The sequence below is a fragment of the Otolemur garnettii genome, unplaced genomic scaffold (genome assembly GCF_000181295.1).
Source record: "Otolemur garnettii isolate 467f Iridium unplaced genomic scaffold, OtoGar3 scaffold00010, whole genome shotgun sequence".
Classification (NCBI taxonomy): Eukaryota; Metazoa; Chordata; class Mammalia; order Primates; family Galagidae; genus Otolemur; species Otolemur garnettii.
This window is the reverse complement of record NW_003852405.1, coordinates 2,337,048-2,360,376: the sequence shown is the minus strand read 5'-3', so window position 1 is coordinate 2,360,376 and position 23,329 is coordinate 2,337,048. Positions and strand designations below refer to the sequence as shown.

Genomic DNA, 23,329 nt, shown 5'->3' with positions numbered 1-23,329 from the left:
TCTCAAAAGAAAAAAAAGTTTTTTGATGATTGTCTATAAAGGATATAGTAGAGTCCCTTTTAAGGTTTGATTTAATTAACTCAGAATTTTTTTTTTTACTTTTGGGAACATTCTTCTGGAATCTTCACCTAAATCTTTTATCAAAAAATGGCAAAATATGGCCAGATACAGTGGCTTACACCTGTAATCCCAGCTTTTTGGAAGGCTGAGGCAGGAGGATTGCTTGAGGCCAGGAGTTCAAGGCCTTGTCTTTGCAAAAAATAAAAATTGAGGGTGGTGCCTGTGGCTCAAAGGAGTAGGGCGCCAGCCCCATATGCCGGAGGTGGTGGGTTCAAACTCAGCCCTGGCCAAAAACTGCAAAAATAAATAAATAAATAAAAATTGATTCGGCATGGTGGCACATGCCTGTAGTCCCAGCTACTCTGGAGGCTGAGGCAAGAGCACTTGACAGGAGTTTAAGGTTGCAGTGAGCTCTGACTGTGCTACTGCACTCCAGCCTGAATGACAGAGCAAGACTCTGTCAGACAAGCAAACAAACAAAAATATTCCCAGGTCCTTGAGACTATTGAAAAGTGTCTTTATCTGTGACTAGAGATTCCAAAATATCACTTGGAAAATAAGAACTTTTGTGAAGAGCAGGATGTGATTTTTTTTCTCTTTTTACTTTGCCTGCTAGCTGCTGTGATTGGAACCAGGCTGCATGCTGCTGTGGCAATTGCTTGTGTTGTAATGGCCTTTTACGTCCTGTTCATAAAATGAATTCCAAAGTATCCAACTCATCAACTGCCAACCAAGGGGACAGGGATGAAGAACCTGTTGGAGGCCTGGACCCAGTGTAGGAGAGTTCAGCTAAAATCATCAGTCTCCAGGATGACACCACAGTTTCTGCCTCTGCCACATGTGAGGAAAACTCCTTATAGTCATGAACATTATATATGCTTCAGAGGACTCTGTAAAGCCAACTTCCTTTGATCTGTGTGTAAATCAGTCCTTGGCAGAATGCATATAATGTCCAGATAAATTACACTCCTCGGTGGTTAACATTACATACCTTCTGCTTAAAAACCTGTCACCTGTTTTGTTCTTCAGCACCTCAGTAGGGTTTCAAAATGAGGCTCATTAGGAAGGAAATAGGCTGTGTTTAGACCTTTTGGGAAGAAAGATAATTTTCAAGGCTTGACTTTTTTTACTGTTTGATTTGGATCTGGCAAATTGGGGAAGGGGTGCTAGGTGGAAAATAGGAGTTATGCAATGCCAAGAAATTGTTTGGCTTTGGAAATCTGTCTTTGATATACCCATCTGGGAGCATAAGCAACAGACATGGTCCTGTTGCAAAAAGAGAACAGATGATGTAGCTGTGCTGTATGCTGGTAGTTCAAGAGTTTTGCCAAGAAAATCTGAGCCTACATAAAATTTATGATTATTTGTCTGTGATGAGACCAGAAAGCCGTGGCTTAGACAAAAAATTTGTTATCAATACCCCCAAAAGGAGATGTCATTCAATCAAATGACATATGAAAATGAATCAACTCTTACTACATGTATTTGCTAAAGTCTTTTTATATTTTCTAAATTAATTAGTGCTAAATACTGTTGTTCAGTGAAATGCCACTAATAGGGGAGAAAGAAACTATTGAAAAAAATAATTGTTTAATATATTTAGAGTTAGAGAAGAAGAAATAAATCTAGTGTGTTTATTGATATACTAGTGAATTCATCTAGTATAAGAATTTATTATAATGTCAAATGGAAGTTTTGTCATGTTATAAAAGATACAGACTTTGGGGGTTTAAGTCTGGGTTGTTATGGCAATTTTTAGTTGAATACTTGTTTTTCTTGGCCAACTCTTAATTTTTTTCATATTGCAGTACTTTTTAGTTGTCTCTGAAAATTCTATGATATTTATAGTAAGAACATGAGAAATTCAAATGAGAAAAGTAGTTGATATTCATTAGCATGTTTGGACTGTACAGAGGGTCCATGAATAAAATGAGGGTGTTTCCTGAAGTAAAGGAAAACAGGTTTGCCAGTGAGATTAAAGGTCTTTGCCATGGAGTATAGTAACTGCTGAGCAAATCATTTTAGGTGACTTAACATTCAAAGGGAAGATTTCTCCATTCCATTTTTCTTATTCTGCAAAAGGATCAGCTATTAGGTTTATGAAATCTAGAACTTCTCTATTTAAAAAAAAAAGGTAACTCTAAAATTAAATTGTTATAAGCAAGCATAAGCATAGGTCAGTTTTCCAGTTGAACTGTCCATTATAGTAAAACTTAACTGCTGACAAGTTAGCTGTGGTTGATTCCTGTGTTGCAATAAATTGTTCTTTGTCTGCTTACTCCAAAAAAATAAAAGCTACTAGAAGTTTAGATTCTGAAATATGCAGTCCAGTGTTTGGAGGGTTTCTGGAAGTATAGAAAGTTATCAAGTGAACACTACATGTCTAATCATCTCAGAGTTGTGGCTGTTACCTCTTCAGGAATTGGTGCACAGGGTAAATTTCAATTATTCATCTATTTTCCATTGTCATTTCTGAGGACTTATGAGAGAAAGGAAGTCTAACGGAACAAGAAAGAAGAGTTACACCTTGTGTATGTGAGTTTGGGACCTGTTGGGCCACAGGGAATGTCACTCCCTGGAACTAGGTTCGCATGTTTTGCACTTATTTTGTAGCTTTAATGACTTTTGCTTTCTAATAGGGTTAATGTCTCTAAGCTTGGTGCTTAGAGTTGCTTCATATTTTAAAGTAGTTTCATTCCATAGTTGAAGTTCAAACCAATTTTTACAGCCTCCTGGGTCAAGTTTATCTTGACCTAAACTTTGGAGTTGTTATATTTTGAGATGTTTTCATACCAGAATGTACCAAAAAGTGCACAAGGTGAAGGTAATTCACAGCAGGAAACCAATACACAGCTTATTTCATTTCTTGACTTTACATAAGCAGATAAGCAGAAACTTGTTTAACTCATTACTTTGGTTGATGTGTCATACGTTTTTAAATAAAAATTATAGGAAGTTATTCCTCTGGGGGACTTTTTTAGGGGTGGAAGAATGGGGATAGCAGTATTGCCTCAAATTCAAACTGGCATCACCAGAAACCCTGTTTGCCAGGGTGGAATGAAGTCAGCTCCTTTTTATAGATGAAATACAATTTTTTATTCACCATTGTATGCACAAATCCTTGAAAATAAACTTTCCTTCCCTAGAGTCTCTGTCTATTTTATTTGTCACATGTTGAATTTATTCAAATTTGTTTACCGGGCACAGTGGCTCACGCCTGTAATCCCAGCACTCTGGGAGGTTGAAGTGGATGGATCACCTGAGCTCACTAGTTCCAAACCAGCCTGAGCTAGACCAAGACTCGGTCTCTAAAAAACAGCCTGGCAGTGTGACGGTGCCTGTAGTCTCAGCTACTTAGGAGGTTGAGGCAAGAGAATCGCTTGAGCCCAAGAGTCTGTCTCAAAAAAAAAAAAAAGAAAAAGAAAAAGAAATTTGTTCAGTAATCCCCTGGGTTCTGCCCATAGTGTACTTTTTAGCTTACATTAGTGAGTACCATCATTCCTATTTTTATATACTATATGAATGATTAGGTTTTGAGATGTAATAAATAAGGTAGTTATGGCTGGGCGCCTATAGCATACTGGTTACTGGCACCGGCCACATGCACTGAGGGTGGCTGGTTTGAACCCAGCCTGGGCCAGCTAAACAACAATGACAACTGCAACAAAAAAAATAGCTGGACGTTGTGGTGGGAGCCTGTAGTCCCAGCTACTTGGTAGACTGAGGCAAGAGAATCCCTTAAGCCCAGGAGTTTGAAGTTGCTGTGAGCTATGATGCCAAGCACCCTACAGAGGGTGACAAAGTGAGACTCTGTCTCAATTAAATAAATAAATACTTTATTCCTCCCTTACCCTTCTGTAAAATGATGGTTGCCTTCTCCCTTGGGAGGACCAGAGATTGCTGTTTCCACGAGAAAGAAGTAATTCACTTATAAATCTCCTGAATTTGAGTCATCTCATATCCAGAAATGAGTTCAATTTAAAACCAACGATGGGTTAATTTAATTAAGACCAACAAAAATAAAGTCAAGATCAAAGAAAAACTATCTTGTGCCTGTAAGCCTACCACTATAGGAAGTGAGGGGGCAGGATCGATTAGAGGTCAGTAGTTCAGCCTGAGCAAGAGCAAGCCTCGGTGCCAAAAATAGAAAAAAATAGCCGGACCTTATAGCCTGCACCTGTCCTAGCTACTCGGGAGGCTGAGGCAGGATGATTGCTTGAGCCCAGGAATTTGAGGTTGCAAGTGAGTCGTGGTGACGCCACTGCATTCTAGCCAGGCCGTCAGAATGAGACCCTGTCTCAAAAAAAAGTCAAAAACTATTGATACAGGTATAAATGTGTTGCTTAAACAAAAATCAAAAAACAACTACGGTTCTGTATTGTAGAAATTAGACCAGCCTTGCCCTGGGATCTGGGTTCCCCTCCGAGCCTCGCGAGGGCAGCAACGCACGCTCGGACAAAGCAGGCAGCAACATTGCCCGCCAGCGCTCGGTGGTTCCTCCCAGAATCCTCCCGGGCGCAAGAGGGGGCGGAGGACTTAAAAGAGGCTGTGTACTTCCGGCGCTTATGGGAGGGAGAGCAGCCAGGGGCGAAGTTGTGTGTGTGTGGTGCTGCGGTGTCGCGTGGAAAGCGCGTGTGGGGCGAGTGTGAGTGTGCGCGCGAATCTAATTGAGTGTGCGCGCGTGGGGCGTGCTAGGTGAGTGTGTGCGCCCGCCCTGTGCCTCTTCCTACACCTACACTTTGATCTTATTTGATCGGGTTGTGGCCCCAGCCCCGCCGGGCAGACCCGAAATGAAAAGCTCTCCTCCTGCGAAGCCTCCTTTTCGGGGCGCTGTGCAGCGAGGCCCTTTGGGCGGCGGCAACGCCGCGGTCTCCGAGGTCCCGGAGTCGGTCCTGCGGGGCCCGGCGCTCAGAAGTGATGAATTGATCAGATAGACGAGGCCGGGATCGTCCCGGGCCACTGATTATCGAGGCGATTCTGATCTGAGCCCGGCCCCAGAACACGGCCGCCACGCGTTGGGCCAGCGCGTTAACGGTCTGCGACTGCCGGGAGCGAATGACCCTGTCGCCCCGCCCTCGGGAGCGGGAGCTGGAAGGAGGGTGCAGGCCTGCCTTGTTCGCTGCTGCAGTTTTTCTTCCCTGGTTCTCTCTTTTTTCTTTTTTTATTCTTTAGGCTGGGCTTGACTTACGACTTGTCGTATGGTGTCAAGGCTGGGGTCCCTTGGGCTAAAGCCTATACGGCCTCCTACGGGATACATATACACACGTGTGTGTGTCTATACAGGGTGACTTTAAAGTTCGTGTGCATTAAACTGCATTAAATTGCACGCGACCTTTATGGTCACTCGGTATATGTAAATATGTCCATTAGGAAAACGTGGAGTTTTCCTTAGGTGGAGAAGAAGCCACCATCATTCTTTCGGGAGTAGCCTCCATTGGTGGCTGCAATGTGAGGGGACACTGTGGAGAAGAGGGAGTGGGCTGGAAATCGGGAGAGCTTATGGAGAGTGCAGATTCTGGGGACGCACCCAAGAGTTAATGAATTAGAATTAGAGACGTCTAGGAATATGTTATTTTAAAAGCTACTATCTTAACCCGCGTGAGGTTTTCTTTGCCTTTATTTTTTATTTTATTTGAGACAGTCTCATTATGTTGCCCTCGGTAGAGTGCTGTGGCGTCTCAGCTTACAGTAACCTCCAACTCGTGGGCTTAACCAATTCTCGTGCCTCATCCTCCCAAGTAGCTTGGACTACAGGCGCCCGCCACAACGCCCACCTCGTTTTTCCTATTTTAGTAGAAACAGGGTCTCATCGTTGCTCAGGTTATTCTGGAACTGCTGAGCTCAAGAGATATGCCCACCTCGGTCTCCTAGAGTGCTGGGTAGGATTATGGGCTTGAGCCAACCGCACCCGCCCCACATGAGTTGATTATCAAGGGAGCCACCCCTCTGCCACTTTCAGCCATTCTAAATGAGAACTGAAACTTCATATTGCCATTTGACAGCAGATGCTATCAGAAAGATAGGAGCGTCCCAGTGGAAAGTGACTCACAGTTTGGTTTAAGAACCTGAGTATCTGGGTGGCACCTGTGGCTCAAAGGAGTGGGGCGCTGGCCCCATATACCGGAGGTGGCAGGTTCAAATCTGGCCCTGGCCAAAAACTGCAAAAACAACAACAACAAAAAACCCTGAGTATTTGAGCTTGGAGTCTGTAGCTCAGCGGTTAGGGTGCTGGCCACATACACCGAGGCTGCTGGTTTCAAACCTGGCCAGGGCCTGCTAAACAACAATGACAACTACAAGAAAAAGCCAGATGTGGTGGGCGCCTGTAGTCCCAGCTACTTGGGAGGCTGAGGCAAGAGGATCTCTTGAGCCCAAGAATTGAGGTTGCTGTGAGCTATGATGACGCCATTGCACTCTATCCAGGGTGACAAAGTGAGAATCTCTTAAAAAGAAAAGAGAATGGGCTATGTCCATTCTTGTTTCCTCAACACTTAGCTAAATGCTTAATAAATAAGGAGTGGATGGCTTGGTATGCTTGAAGTGACTTGCATTTACAAAATGTGAATCCCTGTGTTCTGCCAAGAACTACTACCCTGCCCTAAATCTTTTATCTTTTAAGGTAAAATAACTTTCCAAGTTGCAAATATACTTAACAGATTAGTTTCTAGAAGTTGGGAACTTTCCCTCCCATGTTTTAAGAGTAAAGTAGCAACTCATAGTCCATGCATAACAGACTCTTCATACTTTATCTTGCACAAATCTATTTAATGAACGTAAGTGGCCAGATGTTCCACTATAATTAGTCCAGGGGCCTGTCTACCTTAGGTGGAGAAGAAGCCACCATCATTCTTTCGGGAGTAGCCTCCATTGGTGGCTGCAGTGTGAGGGGACACTGTGGAGAAAGAAGAGGGAGTGGGCTGTAAATTTCAGACCTTTTGCCTTTTCTGGGAGCCTTTAGTAACTCATACATTTCTGGATACTATGGGTACATATGCCAGTTTCCCCAGTATCCACCTTGGGAAAACTGGCATATGGAGGCATGAGGAGAAGTTATTATAGCTCTTTCATGCCCAGGTTTCTGCCCTGTGCCTGCCCTTGGTGTAAATGTTTGTCCCCTAAAATCTAAGGCTGCACTAAGAGGTCCTGAAATTTGAATTTCTTCTTTAGCTCTATAGTCAACATGTCCCTGGTATTAGTATGATATGTACCCAACTTAATTAGTGTTTTCCAAGATCCTTAGTAACCCCTGGTCTTCCCTATTAGCCAGTCACCTCAAATCCCAATTCCTGGGCCCATTTAGGGAGATTGCACCACCCCATCTACCCACCCAGTCTTCTAACCCTTACCTATGGATCCCTGGATGCTGTAGATGGACTCCTTCTTAGGATTGATCCACTGTCTGATGTTGGCCTGGGAAGTGATGGACGTTGGAGAGGGAGAAGATAAAAGTTTCCCAGGGAATTGGATCTTGTGTCTAGAAGATGGTGTGGGCAAGAAGAGAAGATGGTGAAATCGGAACGATGAGGGAAAGGTAGTGGTATACAGCCTCAAAAATAAAGTAGATAGGCCAGGTGTGGTAGCTCACGCCTGTAATTCTAGCACTCTAGAAGGCTGAGGCAGGAGGATTGCCTGAGCTCAGTTCAAAGCCAGCCCGAGCAAGAGTGAAACGCATCTACAAAAAACAGAGAAATTAGGTGGGTGGGGTGGCTAGCATCTATTGTCCCAGCTACTCAGAGGCTCTGGAGGCTGAGGCAGGAGGATCGCTATAGCACAGGAGTTTAAGGTTGATGATACCGCTGTAATCTACACTCTAGCTAGGGCAACAAAGTGAGACTCTGCCTCCAAAAAAAAAAAAAAAAAAAACCCTCAGCCAAATAGGCCCTTTTCACCTTCTATGTAGTTAACCAAATACTTTGTTTGTTTATGCAGATGAACACAATCTTGAGGGAGTTTTGTTCATTTTGGACAATAAAAATATAGAAATTACAGATAATAGATATAAAAACACAGACATTTGTATACACATGAGTACCTGTTCGTTGTTATTTCCCAGATAACATTTTACCTTATATGATCAAATGGCAGTATCCTTAGGGTGCAGAGGCCTCTACCACTTACCCATGGGTATCCTGGATAGTCTTCTGGTGTAGTAGTATCTCATTTTTGTTTTTGAACATCCCAGTGTGGTGGTTGTACAAGGCTGCTAATCGGAAATCCAGGTCATCCTTTGGTATCTACAGAAGTCAATCCCCCAAGGTTAGTTGGCCACCTATGTCGCTTTTCTAGAGAGTTCTTTTGGACTCTCAGCAGTACAGTGAAGGCCCTCTTGGGCCTGAAATCCACCAAGTCCTTACATACTAAATTGTACATGATGACTTAACTCTTGTTAATGTGGAATTGTTTACCTTATGGGTAGACCAAAGGAGTATTGAGCTTTCACTGACTTGGGCTCAGTCTACTTTACCTCTTTTATGTTTATATTCAGCCCTTGTTTTCATTGAAAGAATGAGGAAGCTGGTAAAATGATTTGCTCCAGTTAATTGCCCAGAGTAAAACTCAAGACTTCTCACGTTCCAGAGGCCAAATAAATTGGCTTTTGGCTTTGGATTTGGTAGGATCTTTGGTTGGGACAAAAGGAAAGATGCTGAAGCAGTCGGGGACAGACTGATTTCAAAAAGAATATTAATGATTCCTAAGTGGAGGGAAAGAGAAATAGCTTTTCAATGCTTGGTACCTGGGAATCAAAAAAGTAGGGATCCCGCCTCATGGAAGTAATTGTGGGAGTAGAGCTGAGCCGACTCCAGGGTTCCTCTTGCTGAGCCAGGTGAGGTGGGTTCTTGTATGGCAATTTCTGCAAAAGAGAAACCATATCCAGGATGACTTGGTTACAGGATTGCTGATGTCACTTCAGTGATACCCCCTTATTCCATCCTGTATGATTTGAGTCTCAGAAGGACCTCTGCAAAGACTAGAATGAAATGGGATGAGACTTCCCCAGGCTTTTGATGTAAGTTTTCTTAGTGTGAACCTACAGAAATGGGCCAGGAGGCTCGGCGCCTGTAGCTCAGCGGCTAGGGTGCCAGTCACATACACAGGAGTTGGCGGGTTCGAACCCAGCCCAGGCCTGCCAAACAACAATGACAACTACAACAAAAACTAGCCAGGCATTGTGGCGGGTACCTGTAGTTCCAGCTACTTGGGAGGCTGAGGCAAGAGAATTGCTTAAGCCCAAGAGTTTGAGGTTGCTGTCAGCTTGTGATGCTACAGCACTCTACCCAGGGCGACAAAAAAAAAAAAAAAAAAAGAAGGCCAGGAATACATGAGACGGATGGAGTGGAACAAGGGTGAGGTGAAGGTTGGGCAGCAGATAGGAAAGATGAGGTGCTTAGGTTTTAATGTCCTGACTCAGAAGAAAAAGTGAGAGTGGGCAGGTGCAGTGGTTCATGCCTATAATCCTACCACGCTGTGGGGGCCGATGTGGGAGGATCCCTGAAGCTCAGGAGTTCAAGACCGGCCTTAGCAAATCAAGATCCCTGTCTTTACTAAAAATGGAAAAATTTTTAGCCTGGGTGAGGTGGCTCTCACGCCTGTAATCCCAGCACTTGGGAGGCCAAGGCGGGTGACTTGAGCTCAGGAGTTCAAGACCAGTCTGAGCAACAGTGAGACTCTATCTCTAAAAACTAGCCGGGAGTTGTGGCAGGCACCTGTAGTCCCAGCTACTTGGGAGGCTGAAGGAAGAGAATCGCTTAAGTCCAAGAGTTTGAGGTTGCTGTGAGCTGTGATGCCACAGTACTCTACCAAGGGTGACAAAGTAAGACTCTTGTCTCAAAAAAAAAAAAAAAATTGCCAGGCATGGTGGCACATGCTTGTAGTCTCAGCTTCTCAGGCAGGCTGAGGCAAGAAGATTGCTTGAGCCCAGGAGTTTGAGGTTGCTGAGAGCTAGGCTGAGGCTATGGGACAATTATATGGCCCAATACAACTGAGTGGGGGACCCCGGAGGGGGGGACAATCAGAAACGAAATCAGCAGAGTCAAAGCAGGTCATTGATGGACCACAGGAAGGTCAGAAAAAGTCCACTCGTCATTCATTCCTCCAAATAAGACCCTGTAAGCATGAATGTGAAAAGCTCATGACTGATTTCTTCATTACATGTAAAACCTCATATTGTTCACCACTGTCCCCAGCCCCTAGCCCAGTGACCTAAAACATGGGATTGAAAAATGATACATATTGAGTCCATGACTGAATTCCAGTGAGTGCAACTATAGTCTATTAGAAATCTCATTCAACCTATTCGATACTGTAACCCTCCTTCTGTACAATATGGCAAGTGCTGTGTGAGTCAGCGCAATTAAAACTTAATTGAGGTCAGGCACCACTGTGGCTCACACCTGTGATCCCAGCACTTTGAGAAGACAAGGCAGAAAGATCACTTGAGGCCAGGAGTTCAAGACTACCTTGGACAACATAGGAAAACTCCACCTCTACAAAAAATAGAAAAAAAATTAGCCAGGCATGGCGGCATACATGTGTAGTCTCAGCTACTACAGAGGCCAAGGGAGGAGGATCTCTTGAGCCCAAGAGTTTGAGGTTACAGGAGCTGAAATAATACTACTACATTCAAGCTCTGACAACAGAGCGAGACTGTCTCAAAAAAAAAAAAAGCCCTTTAATTGAACAGTATGTATCAGGCACCATGCTACCACCAGAGAGATGAAATATGAAAGAAAACTATAAATATATATGATGCAAGTATAGGTTCAGCTATCCTTTGATATGGCTACTTAAGGCTCATGTCTATCAGCAGAAGAAGGAGATTATCTTTCACTGAGAAAGTCAAGCACAAAAGCCATGTTCACATCCACTTTGCTTCTAGCTCAAGGAAAAGGATGTCCCTGAACTGAGCCACTCCCTGTGCTTCTGAGACCTGCACGGTCCCCTTTTTTATGAATTACCAACCGTCCCATTACCTTTCCTGTAAAACCAGAGTTACTCAAGAACCAATATTTCCTATCTCCACTTCCTTTTCCCATCCCCTCCTCAGTTCACTACAATCTGGCCTTTGCCTCAGGCACCCACTGACATTGCTCTTGCTAGTAACCACCAACCTCTGAGACCAGGTCAGCTGGATCCTTTCTAGACTTGACTTGATTTGATCTCTATGGTTTCTAGCACCACAACCCTGATTCCCTCAAATGCTTTCTCCAGTCTCTATGAGCCCAGCTCCTCCTGGTTTTCCTCCTGCCTCTGGAAGTTGTCTGCTGCCTCCTGGGCTCTGCTTGCTCTCTGCCCCTGAGTAGTGGTATTCTCCAAGGGCCTGCTTTTCTTACTCTCACACTTGCTGGATGAGCTGATTCCTTCCCATGGTTTCAGCTACCAAGGCTCCCAGACATGCCTCTTCAACCTAGAACTCTCAACCCTATTGCCTACTACTAATCTTCACTTAAGTGTTCCTCAGGCACCACAAAAACATCTACATAATTGACCTCAACACCTTTCTCCCCAAACCTTCATCCCTGGAAGCATCTCAGTGAATGATATCAACTAAGCCCTCCGAAACCTAAGAGTTATTTTAGACTTGTCCCTCTCTTGGGCCCATATCCAGTCAGCCAGTGAGTCCTATCAGCCTGGCCTTTTGCATCTTTCTCACATCTGCACCTTCTTGCCATCCCCTGTGTCACTGCTATAGATCCGTTATTCTTCTTTCTGGACGTCACTGCACCTGCCTCTTTGCTGATCCCTCATCTCCTGCTCATCCTGTCCAGTCCATTCCCACTCGTGCTTTCTAAAACACTCAGCTAATTGTGTCACTTCAGTGCATAAAATCCCTCATGATTCCCCACGTCCTCAGGATGCACTCCAAGCTAACTAGCCTGCTATACACAACACTCCCGGCCCACCAAGGGCACTTCTCCAGCCCCTGTCACGTCACATCTCCATTTCACACCTACACTTCAGCACTTCTGGACTATTTATAGTTCTCCCTCTCCTTTCCATGTATTTGCAAAGGCTGCTTCCTTTGCTCTGGCTCCTTTTTTCTTTTTTCGAAACTCACAATCTACCCTCTCCCTCACCTGGCTCAACTAACTCATATTCCGATGTCAAAACCCACTCTCTTTGGGAAGCTTTCCTTTAAGTTCCTGGTTCTGCAGGCACCCTACATATGTCACAACACATGTGCTATTATGCAAACATTTTTGCTGTTGTTGCTGTTGGTCCATGTTTTCTACTCGAGTTCCTTGAGAGCAGGAGCTACACATAATTTATGTATATATCCTCAATGTTTTGCAGAGTGTCTGGTATACAGTAAATAATAAACATTAAATAAATAAAAAGAAGCTCTTTGATATTGTTATTAAGCCACAGTTACAATTTATTTCACTTTATTTTGCACCACTTTAAATATCCTGAATGCTTCTTCCAGAATAAAGATCATCTGAATTTCTAAATCCCTGACCACATCGTGTTAAACACACACATATACAAACACGGCATTAGTGTTTGTGCGGCACTAGTCACAAGACTGACACGCGCGAAGACAGATGTATAAAGCCTGACCTGGTGGCTTTCAGAGGGTCCTCTTCCACTCCGTATGTCTGCGTCTCTTCAGAGAACAGTTTTCTAAACAGGGAAAAGTAGCTAAATTGAACTGCGCCTTTCCATGGCTTCTGCCAATCATTGCTTTGGGCTGTTAAGAGTCCCTTGTTCCTCTGGACTAGCGCTCTACTTTCCTCTGCTTAGAAGTGCCTCTGAAATGTTAGCAGACCTGAATATGGGGACAGGCAGGCTGTCCCCGACTCACCAGAGTCCTTTATCTTACCCATCTCTGCCCGTCACACCAACAGAAAACAGATTGCCGGAGACCCTACAGGGAATCTGCGCGAGAAACCACAGTACCTGGGAAGCCCGCAGTTCTCCCAAGTAGGAATCATCGTTATCTAGCATAGGGTGCTGGAAAGGGTCCCGGGTGGGAGGCATGGTTAATGGTCAAGTAGACCTTATGAGGGATGCGAGGTCAGTGCAACCACAGCACAACCTCGCGGCAGAGGATCCGGGGTCCCAATTGTTAGGAAGGTCCAGTTGCGGTTGCCTGGCAACTGACCCGCCGTCTATGACCCAGATGAATTCCCTTCATGAAGGGCGCCACCTAGCGGTTGGACGCGGGAGGCCGCTCGGGAGGAAGTTGCCGGGGATGCCCTGGAACCCTGAATTCGCGCTCCTGAGCCTCAGTTGAAACGCGCTGGCCTCCTACCGTACAAGACTTCTGCGAAAGATTTAAACTGAGGAAAGACGTCCTAAAAGATGACCTAGAAATTTCCTTATCCCTCGCACATAACAAAAGGCTTTCCTATTTTCAAAGCAATGTGAGAATGAGGATGTCAAGAGACCAGCGAGCCCAAGAGTCATACTTGGAAAATTGGCATCTAAAGCAAACTCGGTTTAACTATACGAATCTCATAGAGCCAGTTGTAAAAGCACGGATGGATTTGGCGGGATGGAAGTAAGATTTCCGGAAGCGGTTTTTGTAGTGGGTAACAGGGACTGGAGCCGCTCTTGTAGGCGACAAGTTCTGGAAGGGACAGACGGCTCTCAACCTTCTATCAGTTCACATGCCGTATATGCAAAATCAGAAATGCTAATAAATGGCCCCTGGCCCTAAAGGGAAGTAGAAAACTGGAATTCGTCGGCAGTGACTTGGAGAATGTTTCCACCGCGTTCTTCACGCGAGCCCTGGATCCGCCTGTTGGGTCGGTTGCACTCCGCGGGCGCGCGCACTCCCACACCGCGCGCGCCCGCGGTGGCGGCTGCCATGGCGACCGGCAGGTGAGCGGCAGAGGCGCGCGTGGTCCCTGCCCCACCCGCGCGGAGCGAAAGAGGAGGTGGTTGTCAAGGCGACGCGGGTAGGAGGAGAAGAGGACGGAGGGAGGAGGAAGGATGGGCGGCCTTGGCGTAGCCGCCGGGAGGTGACTGAAGCGAGCCCAGCCCCTTGCATCCTCCCCCTGTGTACCTCCCTCCCTTTTTTTTCCGCCTGCTGCCCCAGAAGCTGCGGCCGAAGCACCTGAGCCGCTACTGCCGCTCACTCAGGGCAACGCTATGGCTGAGCCTGGGCACGGCCACCAGCCCTGTGCCAGAGGCCGGGGAAGGAATGAGAGGCACACATTCCGGCTTCTGCGGCTGCTGCTCTGGGCTGGGACCGCCTTCCAGGTGACCCAGGGAACAGGACCAGAGCTTCACGCCTGCAAAGAGGTACTGCCACCCCCCTGACCTGACCCCGCTTAGGTCACAAAAATATTGGATCCAGGCAGAGACCTTGGGGACCGGGCGCAGACAGTTTCAGAGGCCACGGAGTTTAGGTTTCTTGGCGGATGAGGCGTGGGGGGAATAAGGGGAATAGACTGGCGTCATGGGGAGGCCAGTCCGCTGAAGGACTCCTAAAGTAGATATCCTCACAGCCTAGGGTGCTGAGCTCAGCGAGAAATGTCCCACCTCCAAGAGGAGGAGTGATCTGGACAGCTGGACTCAGAACGAAGGAAGAAGACTTGAGTTGTTTTCCACCTGGGGTGAAATTACCTTAAAAGTGGTTGACAGCAAATGACTAGGTCCAGAGAAGGAAAGTAGAAAAAGGAGAGTAGCGGGATAAGAAAGGTGTTAGGAAGGCCAGAAAAAGCAGCAGAGTGGAGTGGGATTCCCTGTGGTTTTTATCATGGCTTTAAACAACAGCGTGTCAAGGTGGGAGAATTGTGAGACGGTAGGATCCCATCAACTCTCCCGTTCCTCAGTATTATAGTTAACCTTGCAGGCTGCTAAATGTGGATCCTCGTCACAGCTTAGCCTTTCCCCAGCACACTTTGTTCAGCATTTGGGGTTCTTTAATATCTCGTTTTCTACCAGTCTCTCCTCTTATCTGGACTTCGGTTAACATATGTCTTAAGTCTTTTTCAAGATGTTTACAAAATGCAGGCAACAGAATTCAAACAACAGGTAGTGAGGGTCTTCCAACCAAACATGTCTTTTGACAAATCTTTTTGGAGGGGCACAAAAAGGTTGTTCAGAGTAATAAAAATTAAGTAGTTTCTATATTATTGAAATAACCATATTTTGTTGTGCTCTGAGCAACCTTTTCCTAACCATATGACAGAGGCAACAGTAAAATATTTATGAGAACTGTATTGTGGAAGGCAAAATAAAAGTTCTGTTAGCTCTGTGAAATGGGAAAGACTTCCGAAAAAGTCAAGAGTCTAGGGCTGTGGATGTTATCCCAAATGCCAAATTTGACTAAGGTTCGAAGATGTTAAAATATTATCATAAATTATTAGAGTTAACTGATTAGCAACAACAACATTCCATATGGAGGTATATTAGTAAGTATTTAAATGTGTTCTAAGCATTAGAAGGTCTACAACATAGCAGATCATGAAGGAGAAGGGGAGATTTTTGTGTGACTGAAGATGCTTGGCTTTGAAGATTCATGTATGTGATATAAGTGACCCCAGTCGGTGGGACTTTTGATAACTTTTATTAGTCCTAAGGACAACCTGCCTTGGGCCATCTGCATTTCCACACAGCCACTTTATGACTTGTTTTAGAAATGTCTGGGAACAGGATGATCTTACCAGTGACTGACTCACTGGCCTCAATGGCCCCTAGTCTCACCAACCAAAATAATGAGAATATAGCCTGAGATTTTTTACCTAAGAATCAAACATGGGAGTCTCCTGAGTGGAAGGTAAGAATCTTGCAGTTCAACTACCAATTCTTGTCCAGGTCTTTGTCAACTATGAAAAATATGAGACATTTAAGAAATTAAACACTTCATATACATATCTTGTTTTAGAGGGAGGGAAGAATATTGATACTTAAGAATGCTAACTCGCACACAAATTTTGCCTTTATCCCTATTTAAATGATTAATATTTGCCAAAGCAAAGGGTCTTACCAAAAAGCACTTTGAGTGCTTACCAAAAGTACTTTGAGTTATGGAGCTCAAAGTACCCAGGTCATTTACTTACCACAGTTTGGGGATCTGTAGAATGGGTATTACAATAACACACACCTCAGAAAGGATTGCTTTGAGTATTGAAAGAGAAAATACATATAAAGAGTTATATAATCCCGTTCCCTGTTTGACTTTTTTTTTTTTTCTGAGGCAGAGTCTCACTCTGTTGCCCAGGCTGGAGTGCGGTTCAAATTCCTTGGTTCACTGCAGCTTCAAACTCCTTGGCTCAAGAGATCCTCCTGCCTCAGCCTCCCAACTAGCTGGAACTGTAGGCATGATCCCTCACACCCAGCTGATTTTTCTATTTTGTAAAAAAGGGTCTTAGGGCAGCGCCTGTGGCTCAGTGAGTAGGGCGCCGGCCCCATATACCCAGGGTGGCAGATTCAAACTCGGCCCAGGCCAAACTGCAACAAAAAAATATCTGGGCAAGCGCCTGTAGTCCCAGCTACTCGGGAGGCTGAGGCAAGAGAATCACCTAATCCCAGGAGTTGGAGGTTGCTGTGAGCTGTAACGCCATAGCACTCTACCAAGGGCAATAAAGTGAGATTCTGTCACTAAAAAAAAAAAAAGAAGAAGAAGAAAAAGAAGGGTCTTATATGTTGCTCAGGTTAGTCTTGAACTCCTGGGCTCAAGTGATCCTCCTGCCTCCGCATCCCAAAGTGCTGGTATTACAGTTATAAGCCACTGTACCCAGCCCCTGTTCAGCTTCTTTACCATTAGATTTATACCCTATGCCAGTTGAAAGTGACTTAGAAAGCATGCTCATTGGCCACAGGTGTCAGCAAGTCCTGTTTACACTCTCCTTGAGCAAACAGTGGTCACTGAACACCCTTGACTCGAAAACAATAAGGAAGAGAATAAACCCATTATTAGAATGTTCTTCATTTGGCAATATGAACTGATCCAACAAGTTTGGGGGCTTCCAATGCTAAATAGTGTAAAACCAATTCAGGGTAGACTATTTCTTCTCTGTTCTTAATCTTCATATGAATTTCTTGTAAGCCTGTGCTGGGTGTTGATGGCAGGGACTCTTACCAGGCCAACGCTGACCCTACCCACAACACTGCTGCCCCCGCCTTATTTGTGACAGCTGAGGCATTCCCCTGGATCTAATCAGGAAACAGAGAGCTTTAACTTGAGGCCTAAACTGAGCTGATAGAGACCTGGGAGTTCTAGACGGCTAAATATGTGCTGGGGCTTGGTGTTCCTCTCACAGTTTTACGATAATCAGGGCCACAAGTGGAGGTAAACATCCTGTATGATGTTTGTCTTTATGAATCATTTCTTTAGCCCTATGCTAGCCAGGCTAAGTGCTGACTGAGCGTCAAAGGAGCATTTCCCATAGCACAATGAATCGAATCAAATGAGAGAGGAGCAGAAAACAGCCTTTAACAGGATCTGCCTTGTCCTGAGGCTCCAATGCTAATTGCCCTCAAAAGGATTTCTCACTGTTTATTGAAAAGCCCATGAGGCTTAGGAATCTGGCAAACATGATTTGGAACAAAATTTGTTGAATGAGTGATGTGATTTAGTAAGGATGGGAGCAAGTTAATTAACTTCTGACAGCCTCAGATTCCTATCTGTAAATGGGGGTAATAATACCTCACAACAGGGCCGTTATGAGAATTAAATTAAAGGAGATAACACTTGTAAAGTAGTATATACTCCCCACTTTTTGAGACAGAGTCTTGCTGTCGGGTGTCATCATAGCTCACAGCAACCTCAAATTCTTTTTTTTTTTTTTTGAGACAGAGTCGCATTATGTCACCCTCAGTAGAGTGCCGTGGCATCATAGCTCTCAGCAACCTCAAACTCTTGGGCTTAAGCGATTCTCTTGCCTTAGCCTCCCAAGTAGTTGAGACTACAGGTGCCCACCACAACACCTGGCTATTTTTTTATTGCAGTTGTCATTGTTGTTTAGCAGGCCCAGACCCGGCTCGAACATGCCAGCCTGGGTATAGGTGGCCAGCGCCCTAACCACTGAGCTATGGGTGCCGAGCCAACCTCAAACTCTTGGGCTTAAGCTATCTTGTCTCAGCCTCCCCAGTAGGTACCCACCACCACAACCGGCTAGTTTTTCTATTTTTAGTAGAGACAGGGTCTCACTCTTGCTCCGGGTGGTCTCTAACTTCTCAGCTCAAGCCATCCTCCTGCCTCGGCCTCCCAGAGTGCTAGGATTACAAGCGTGAGCCACCACATCTGACCTTTATTGTACATACTTTTTATATGTCATATGTCATATGTCATACTTTTTATATGTCTGCCTAATAAATGTTGTTAGGCAGAAAAGTTAAGTACATAAATAAGGCCATATAAATGATGATGTAAGGTTAGTACGTGGTAAACAACATAGGAGCAGCAATAGGAAAGTTAATAGACAAGGAAGGAAGAAAACTTATTTGAACAGTTGAGATTTGATCTGCTTCTGGAATAATCAGTAGCATTTCAGTGGGCAGAGATGGAGGAAGGTGCTTTCTAAAGAGAGGGAGGAGCCTGAGGAAAGGTCCACAGGTGGAAAAGGCAGGTGATGGGGAATTGCAAGTAGACTGTTAGCTGAAACGTAGCAAAGAGGGTCGGGGGGAGAGGAGTACAACAGAAAATAAAGCTGGAAAGTTAGAAGCTAAGTGTGGAGTCCCTGGAGGATTTCTGGCAGAGCTAGCATACTACTCAGAGCGGATTAGCATGAATATGAAGTAAACAGGTTGAGGTGGGCTAAAAGGTGAGAGCCCAGAGTGGGGCAAGGGGACCAGAAGAATTCACCGAGGTCAAGGAGGAGGTTAACAAAGGCACTGAACTGGACGGTGGCAGTGGGGTAAATGGAAAAGCAGAGATATGAAAGATAAGCTGAAGGTACAGGTTAGGGGACTTGGCAACTGCCTGGACGGGTAGGGTGACGGTGAGGGGCAGGTCCAGGATTTTTGTCAGGATTTTAGAGCGGGAGAATGGTAGGAGTTACTAGCCCAGATGCAGAAAGAACAGCTTTAGGGAGCCAAGTGATCCCTTTTCTTGGCTCTGACTTCCCTGGGATCAGCCCCTTTGGTAGGTGGGTGAAAGTTCTGAGCTTTTGGCATGTGGCTTCAAAGCAGGAGCATAGCTTCTCGGCTTGTATATGTTTTCCTGCATTGGGCTCAAACAGATTAGTTGAAGTTTAAGCCCCACAAGGAAATGGCTAGATCTAGAAAACATTTAGAACTCATGAACTTTTAGGAAATATTCAGGAAAGCATAACATTTAAAATGACTCCTTTGGTGGAGAACCATTGAAGTTGGATGTTTACACCACCCTGCCATATTGGACCAAGAGAGAAAATTAAAACTCTCCATTTATCATGAAGCGCGGATGGCGTAGCAAGATGGGCAGGTTTTGTTTGTTATCAGAGGGGGCAAAAGAATAACACATTCTTGGGATCTGAAGATACTTAGGAAGCCATTTCGCCTATTCTCCTAACTCAAGGTAAGTGTATACTGAAACCAAAGTAGATTGATAATCACAAAAAAAAAGCTTAAAAAACTCAATTTAATATAAATTAGGGGAGGGAAGGAGGGGAGGGAACTGATGGGTTCTTATCTAATGGGCACAATGTAAGGGCAAAATATAGGGAAAATATAGGTAAGTAGGAAGAGGAAAATAAGATTACCTATAATCCCACCTCTCAAACTATCATTTTGATGTAAATACTTGTGAGAGAAAGGCAGAATAATGGTTCACAGTATAGGGCCTGGATAAAACTGGGTGGGCTATGTTCAACTTCTAGCTCCTCTACTTAGCAGCCACATGACCTTGGGGGAAGTTAATTAATCTTCTCACGATTCAGTTTCTCCATCTTTAAAATGGGACTATTAATAGAGTCCACTTAATTATTGTACTATGACAAATGAGTTAGTACATGAAAAGTGCACAGAACAGTTCCCAGTGCATACCAAATACTCAATAAATGTCAACTGTCATAAATGGATTTTTGGTGGAATAATTAATATTGTCTTACAGTAGGGGCCTGCTATGGACTCCTAATTGTACCATTTCTGCAACATCACCTTGAGCACAATATTCACCTCTCTTAGCCTCCACTTTTTCATCTGGAAAATGGGGCTAATTTAGTTCTTGCCTTTTATGGATTACTGAGAGGATTAAGCAAGATAATATTTGAAAAGTGCTTGGCAGAATGCAGTGTACATATACCTCAGTAAATTGCTTGTACTGTTTTTTATCTGCTTTTTGTTGTTGTTGTTGTTGTTGTTTTAGAGACAGAATCTTGCTTTATTGCCCTCAGTAGAGTGTCGTGGTGTCACAGTTCACAGCAACCTCCAACTCTTGGGCTTACGAGATTCTCTTGCCTCAGCCTCCCAAGTAGCTGGACTACAGGTGCCCGCCACAGCACCTGGCTATTTTTTGTTGCAGTTTGGCCAGGGCTGGGTTCGAACCTGCCACCCTTGGTATATGGGGCCAGCACCCTACCCACTGAGCCACAGATACCGCCCAATTGATCTGCTTTTCCAAAACTTAACAGGAACATTGTTTGAAGTCATTAAATGGTCTTTTTATGACATAATCTTAGTGATGACCTGGGCGGACCTGGCTAATCTCTCCAGCCCTTTCACTGTGATCCCCTGCCTTACACTCACCCCTTCTTACCTACTATACGCAATACTGCAGCATTCACCCCTCTCTCTAGAGTTGTTCCTTTCCCCCTGTATTGAATTATTTCTATAAACCTTCAAAAGTGCTATTATTTTTCCTATTTTAAAAAGTAGAAAAATAGGAACGAAACTGAACAACTTCCCTGGGTTGCCACTTCCTCTCTAATGTACTGCTCCCCGACATTGCAAAAGCCCCTGAAAATCATGTCTCTAATCCTCGTTTCTAAACCTTCTCTTACCTTTTTCTTTCTTTTTTTCTCTTGCAATAGAATCTCTCTGTCACCTGGACTAGACTGCTGTGGTATCGTTATAGCTCACAGCAACCTCTAACTCCTGGTCTCAAGTAATCCCTCCACCTCAGCCTCCTGCGTATCTGAGATTGCAAGCACATGCCACCACACCCAGCTAATTTTTTATTTTTGTAGAGACAGAGTCTTGCTGTGTGAACTCCTGGGCTCAAGCAATCCTCTTGTCTCCGCCTCCCAAAGGGTTACAGGTGTGAGCCACTGTGCCTGGCCACAGGTACAAATTTGTTGAAGGTATAAACCTAGAAGTGGGTTGTGAGGTGTGTGGAGATTCACCTTTCTGAGAGAATGCCAAATTGGTTTCCAAAGTGAGGGAACTAATCCTAATTTGTTCTTCAGTGACTCTCTAGAGATTGAGATTCCATGACAGACCTTAGTCACTGCTATGGTCTGAACATCTGTGACCCTCAAAATTCATATGCTGATACCTAATCCTCAATGAGGCAGTATTAAGAAAGGGAGGCCCTTCAGAGATGTTGGTTCTGTGTGATTGCCGTTATGTGAGGACACACAAAAGCCACCATCAATGAGGAATAGGCCCTTAGCAGACACACCATCGGCTGGTACCTTAATCTTGCATTTCCCAGCCTCCAGAACTGTGAGTGATAAATTTCTGTCGTCGTAAGTTACCCAGTCTAAGATGTTGTGTTATTCCGGCCCTCACAGACCAAGACAGTCACTTTGGCGCCAGACATGCTAAGTTAGGGCTTAATTATGGGGCCACTCTCCCTTCATAAGTGATATCATTTCTTCAGAGCCCTTGGGATTTATGTTTGCCTAGAATTTTATAGCTTTCTTCAGTAATTTGTAATCTGATGTGTCCCAGGTTGGATGGGTTTTCTCCTATTTTAGAACCTGGACAGATGTGTTCACACTGAGATCACTCACTAGAGTCTGGGCAAAAGCAATTCTCTAGGGCTAGGCTTCTGGAAATTGATAGCACCTTAAGGTTTTGTTAGGGAAAAACAGAAGTGCCACTAGATAGGAGAAAGCTACTGCTCTCCATTCCACCTGAGAGGAGTCTTAGTTATTGTAATGGCTCTCAAGGAAGTGCCTGAGGGCACAACTTGCTCCTGTGTCTGTATTTGGTGGATCCTGTTACACTTTAAAGTTTCCCTTTACATTTAAGATGAATCCTCAAAAGAGGGGCATAATGCTGCCTTAGGTACTGGAGGGACTAAGTTTTGAGTAAAGAAGATTACCAATATATTTTAAACACACACACGTATTTTTTAGGGACAAGGTTTCCCTCTGTCACCTAGGCTGAAGTGCAATCTTATGATCATAGCTCACTGCAGCCTTGAATTCCTGGGCTCAAGCAGTCCTCCCACCTCAGCCTCTGAGTAGCTGGAACTACAGGTATATACCACCACCCCTGGCTAATTAAAACAAATTGTTTTATAATAGTCTTTCTGTGTTGCTCAAGCTGTTCTTAAACTCCTGTGCTCCAGTTATCCTTCCATCTCAGCCTCCCAAAGTGCTGGGATTAGCCAGCCAGGCATGAGCCACCACACCCAGCCTACACACATATATTTTAATTGTCCATCTCTTCTGACTAAATGTAAACTCTGTGAGAGCCAAAATTCTTGTATGTTTCATTCATTTCTGTATTTCTAGCGCCTCCCACATAATAGATACTTAAAAATTTTCCTGAATGAATCCCTATTTTGTAAATGATGAAACTAAGACACAGATTAGGCTCAGTGCCTGTAGCTCAAGCAGCTAAGGCGCCAGCCACATTCATTGGAGGTGGCGGGTTCGAATCCAGCCCAGGCCTGCCAAACAGCAATGACAACTATAACCAAAAAATAGCCAGGCATTGTGGTAGATGGCTGTAGTCCCAGCTACTTGGGAGACTGAGGCAAAAGAATCACCTAAGCCCAAGAGCTGGAGTTTGCTGTGAGTTGTGACGCCATGGTACTCTACTGAGGGCAACAAAGTGAGACTCTGTCTCTAAAAAAAAAAAAAAAGAAAGACACAGATTAGCTTTCCAAGGTTACTTAGCTAGTGAATAGGCAGGAACTCAAGAAGCTGGGCTTTTACCTACCAAGCTATTTTCTGCCTGTCCATGCTAAAAATTCAAAGAGTACAAAGGGAATAAGCTGAAAATAAGAATATCCCTTACCCCTGCAAATCTCAGAAGGCTAACCTCTCTCACCACTTGTTTAGATACCATATTCTTCTGGAATGTCATATCCCTATAGAAGCATATCTGTCTATTCACTTTTATTTTTTTGTAAAAATCAGGTCAGAATATTTGTCTTATTCTGTATTTTACTATTTTCTTTCTTTTTTTTTTTGAGACGGAGCCTCAAGCTATCCCCCTGGGT

General features: G+C 44.4%; 3 protein-coding genes and 1 non-coding gene across 6 annotated transcripts in view; 3 read left to right on the top strand and 1 right to left on the bottom strand.

The window, feature by feature from the left end:
• The window catches only part of TMEM167B (transmembrane protein 167B), a 6,914-nt gene extending 3,709 nt beyond the window's left edge, over positions 1–3,205 (top strand). Inside the window, exon 3 of the mRNA XM_003784079.2 lies at positions 677–3,205. Coding sequence (XP_003784127.1) covers positions 677–759 — 83 coding nt within the window. The 3' untranslated portion in view covers positions 760–3,205. The remainder of the gene's footprint in view (positions 1–676) is intronic.
• A 1,416-nt stretch (positions 3,206–4,621) lies between these two features.
• LOC111723333 lies at positions 4,622–5,046 on the top strand. Its single transcript, XR_002771900.1, has one exon.
• Positions 5,047–6,807: 1,761 nt separating this feature from the next.
• CUNH1orf194 (chromosome unknown C1orf194 homolog) lies at positions 6,808–13,038 on the bottom strand. The gene is made up of 5 exons (XM_012801713.2): positions 12,958–13,038; positions 8,795–8,911; positions 8,179–8,294; positions 7,407–7,534; positions 6,808–6,952 (listed from the first exon to the last, which is right to left on the bottom strand). Exons 1-5 carry the CDS (start codon positions 13,036–13,038, stop codon positions 6,882–6,884), a joined length of 513 nt encoding a protein of 170 aa, XP_012657167.2. The 3' UTR covers positions 6,808–6,881.
• Positions 13,039–14,131: 1,093 nt separating this feature from the next.
• KIAA1324 (KIAA1324 ortholog) overlaps positions 14,132–23,329 on the top strand; it is an 83,723-nt gene continuing 74,525 nt past the window's right edge. The window contains exon 1 of one of the 3 annotated variants that reach the window (XM_003784078.2): positions 14,132–14,307. In XM_003784078.2, coding sequence (XP_003784126.1) covers positions 14,155–14,307 — 153 coding nt within the window. In that variant the 5' untranslated portion in view covers positions 14,132–14,154. The remainder of the gene's footprint in view (positions 14,308–23,329) is intronic. The other 2 variants (XM_012801711.1, XM_003784077.2) reach the window with 2 other exon arrangements.